The sequence below is a fragment of the Physeter macrocephalus genome, chromosome 11, assembly GCF_002837175.3.
Source record: "Physeter macrocephalus isolate SW-GA chromosome 11, ASM283717v5, whole genome shotgun sequence".
NCBI classification, from domain to species: Eukaryota; Metazoa; Chordata; class Mammalia; order Artiodactyla; family Physeteridae; genus Physeter; species Physeter macrocephalus.
This window is the reverse complement of record NC_041224.1, coordinates 93,437,205-93,441,556: the sequence shown is the minus strand read 5'-3', so window position 1 is coordinate 93,441,556 and position 4,352 is coordinate 93,437,205. Positions and strand designations below refer to the sequence as shown.

At 33.6% G+C, this 4,352-nt stretch overlaps 1 protein-coding gene across 2 annotated transcripts in view; it reads left to right on the top strand.

The window, feature by feature from the left end:
* Positions 1-3,822, top strand: part of BLOC1S6 (biogenesis of lysosomal organelles complex 1 subunit 6) — a 16,420-nt gene extending 12,598 nt beyond the window's left edge. For both annotated transcript variants that reach the window (XM_007122548.4, XM_028495718.2), the window contains 2 exons: positions 1,121-1,207; positions 1,903-3,822. In XM_007122548.4, coding sequence (XP_007122610.2) covers positions 1,121-1,207; positions 1,903-2,022 — 207 coding nt within the window. In that variant the 3' untranslated portion in view covers positions 2,023-3,822. The remainder of the gene's footprint in view (positions 1-1,120; positions 1,208-1,902) is intronic.
* The last annotated feature ends 530 nt before the right edge of the window (positions 3,823-4,352 follow it).

The window sequence follows — 4,352 nt, the reverse complement described above, 5'->3', positions numbered from 1 at the left end:
GAGAAAATATCTGCAAATGAAGCAACTGACAAAGGATTAATCTCCAAAATTTACAAGCAACTCATGTAGCTCAATAACAAAAAACCAAACAACCCAATCCAAAAATGGGCAGAAGACCTAAATAGACATTTCTCCAAAGAAGATATACAAATTGCCCACAAGCACATGAAAGAATGCTCAACACCAAGAGTGGTTTTGATTGTCAATCAGGAACTGAAAAATAGAAGCCCAGAGAGAGAGGAAGAGGGTCTGTAAGCTCTAGAGCTCATCAGACTCTGACTATACTTGTAGCTACATTAAGGCTGCTAATCTCTCTACTGACGCTTCTTTCCTTTTTTTTACCTGATCTTCTCTTTCTGTTACCTTCCTTCCTGAGAATGAGGTGCTTTTTTTTCCTTCTCTCCCATCTCTGGCTGAGATGGAAAGTCTATACTTATCACTCCTTGGGAAGAAAAGTGTCCTTACAGAGATTGTTCTCCTTGGTCTGACTTCAGAAGCCCAAAGAATATGATCAGACTTGTCCACAGCCTTCTCAGGGCTCTCTGGCCACAGCTTGGTTTTTCCTGATGGGCAGACACTTCGCTTAAACTGTCCTGTTTACCCTGGCTCAGTCTCTCCCTTGTAAAGGCAGTAGAGAGTGTTTTACTTTTCTTAAATGAAACTGATAGCATTGTTGGATAGTCTTACTAAAATTTTAGAATTATATTGCATGGTTTTGTTTTTTTTTTTTTGAATTTTTGAATTTTATTTTATTTATTTTTTTATACAGCAGGTTCTTATTAGTTATCTGTTTTATACATATCAGTGTATATATGTCAATCCCAGTCTCCCAATTATATTGCATGTTTTTAAGGCAAAATGTTATCTGTACAGAATATAAATGTCTATTTTCTGTTTAGTAACTTTTAATCAATCTGAACTGAATCAAGTATTCTCAAAAGCCTATTAGTGGTTTAAATTAAATTTGAATCTTGGAATTAAAATATGGAGATAATTAGATCTTCAAAAATTTTGACAAATTTAGGCAGAATGAACTGTAATTTAGGTATTGATTTATTTATCCATTTTGATATTTCAGTCCTTTTTAAATTGACTTTTAAATTGACTTTTCCATCTTAAGTTCACTGAAGCTAAACACTATCATGCCAAGTTGGTGAATATAAGAAAGGAGATGCTGATGCTTCATGAAAAGACATCAAAGTTAAAAGTGAGTTGAGAATTCTTTCACAGTCTTAATAGAAGTTGAGGTTTAATTGTCTGTTTTTCTTCAGTATTCATTTTCTGACTTCTTGTATATTCATATACAATAGGATACTTAATTCATGGTACATTGTTTTCTTTTAAAACACATTCTTATTAACCCCACTCTGGGCTTTTCTAATAGCTGGGCTGGTGGGCTCACATTCTCTGAATATGTCACTGTATTTCTCATTTAATAATAAGAGTTTTGAGTAACAGAATTTTTTTATCAAGATCTTAAATTACCCAGAACATTTAAAAATTGTGAATCACTATATTGTACACCTGTAACTTATACTATACAGCAACTATACTTCAATAAAAAAAAGTTACCCTGAACAAATTTAAAAGTTAAACATGAAATTTATTATTATGTATGGATTACCTTAAATCAAAGCACTATTACTTAAAAATTTTTAATTTAATATTTAAAGGTTACTTTCCAGTTACAGTTATTACAAAATATTGGCTATATTCCCCATGTTGTACAGTACATCCTTGAGCCTGTCTTACACCCAGTAGTTTGAACCTCCCACTCCCCCACCCCTATATTGCACTCCCGCATAAACCACTAGTTTGTTCTCTAAAAGCACTACTACTTTTAAATTAGGCCATAACCTATAAGCCTTTTGCTCTCTTGGTTTTTAAATTTTTTTGACTTAGAAAAGAGCACTTAAACTGCAGCAGAAGAGGCAAAAAGAAGAGTTGGAAAGGGAGCAGCAACGAGAGAAGGAATTTGAAAGAGAAAAGCAGTTAACTGCCAAACCAGCTAAAAGGACGTGAGAAGTTGGATGTTTGTGTCCTTCCTTCCCCTGTTCATGTTCTGGATTTAAGATGACCCAGTGTAGACTGAAGTTAAGGTAGTGCCTTATACCATTGTGTTATGTTTTGAAATCCTTTTCCCACGAGTGCTGTCTCTCTATCTTCATTTCATCCATTCAAGAAGCTTTTTTTCCTAAGTAGAAGACATAATATCACTTGGTCTGGATATTTTATATGTAATTTTTCAACTTTGTTTTGCTTTTTAAAATTCATTATTTTGGCCTTAAGTCATTTATAAACTGGAAAATCGTTTGTTTTAATAGTCTAGACTATAAGTGGTTAAAAATTAATATGAATTGTTTAGCTTCTTAATAAGTGTGGATTTAAAAGTTTCAGTTTCTTATTTTATGAAATGAATTGCCTTTCTGGCAATACAGCGCTGGGTTTTGGTAGTTACCTTTTCATTGTTTGGTTAAGAAGAATTGCCAGCTGTTTAATCACATATGCCACTGGAAAAGAGGTGGTATAAGCCTTTGTGAAGAATATGATAGAAAAGTGTGTACACAGGAAATAGTAGCATCTTAGACATAGGATAGGTGAGCAAGATGCCATGTAGATTCCACTAACCATATACTATATCTACTTCCTAGCTTTGTTGTTGCTGTTTTTTCCTTATGCTGCTTCTGGGCTCAAAGTAGATTATATCTATTCCTAAAGTTTGGTGGGGGTGGTGTAGCTTTCACACACTGAAATGTGTTTAAATATTTATAATTCTTAGTAACAGTCATCACACACTGTGAGATACAATTGTCAAGCTGATAAGATAATGAACCCAACTTTCCAAGTGGAAAGTCCTACTGCTAGTTCTAGCTATCCTCTGATTTGCTGTGTGGTCTTACATGTGGTTACTTTTTCTGTGCTTTTAAAAAAAATTCTTAAAGTAGAATGATACATACCAACTACCCATTTTATAGATAATGACAAGAATGGTGGAAAATTAGTAAATAGCTTCTTCACAAAAGAGGCAGCATGATACCTTTAGTGTTTTGTAGATCCCCACTCCCCCAGTGTTACATGTAGAAATTTATTATGTGAGGGAAATATTATAAAGTTTCATTGTTTTAAATTGAGAGTGTATTATTCACTGTTTTAGTATTATTTAATATCCATGATGTCCAATCTCTATTGCATAGAGACTGTACAGATTAGATTACAGATATGATTAGAATGTGTATCTTTTATAATCTATGTTACATTTGGTAAGCTGGAATCACTCACTACCTCTGATCACATATCAGGCTAACCAATGATGGAGAAGGCATTAGATTTACGTCGAGTGCTAAGAACTGGTCTGTTTAAAGGTTTAAAAAATTTGTTTGAAAACCTTTCCCTTCTTTAGTGAGTGAATTATGATCTCACAGTTCTCTTGGTTTTGACCTTATGTTTAAGAGTATAAATATATTTTATTTTTAAAGGCTATGTGTTGCCCTCAAACACTGGCTAAAACTCCTAGGGCAGGATCATTAGCACTGGCAGGGCAGTGTCACCTAAACTGCTGAATGTACTCATTTATAACCTGACAAAGGCTGTGCATTGTTTCTTAGAGTGATTTGTGGTGGCCAACCGCAATGATTGTTTAAAATGCTGGTTCCTGGACACCACTCTGAATCTACTGAAGCAAATCTGTTTGTTTTTCTCTTTTTTTCCTTTTTAAAAAGTTTCCTCAAGTGATTCTCATGTACCTTTTAAGTTGAGAACTGCTGGTCTAGTGATCTAGGTCAGAGGTTTCCACACTGGGCTGCATATTAGCACCTGGAAACTTTAAAAAAATATACTCTTGAAGATTTTTACTCATTAGTTCTTAGGTAGGGCCCATGCACATTTTAAAGAGCCCCCCAGATAAGTCCAATGCAAGGAACCACTGGTCTAGACTTTCTAGTGATTTATATTTATAAGGAGTGAAATAGTTTGAAAGCTACCCAGTAACTCTTGGGATTAATCTTATGAAATAAATTCTTAAACTGCTGCTTTTGATATAAAGTCAGATTTAAGACTGAAATAAATAGCAGGCAGGAAATAGGTATAGAATTCTGGTTAATTGAACTTTTGTGACCTGTATTTAAATAAATCATGTTTATTGAATGAATGGCAAGGCACATGTACTTTTAGAAATGTATTACTTACATTTTGAAGATTTTTTAAAATGTCAAGAATATATATTAGGATCCACTATTTTTAGGTCAATTGTAAATCAGAAATACTGTTACTTTAGTAATTAAAATCTAAAACTTTAGCTGTATCTCAGTAGCGTACAAACATATCTTACTGACTAAAACTGAACAGAACCCTTT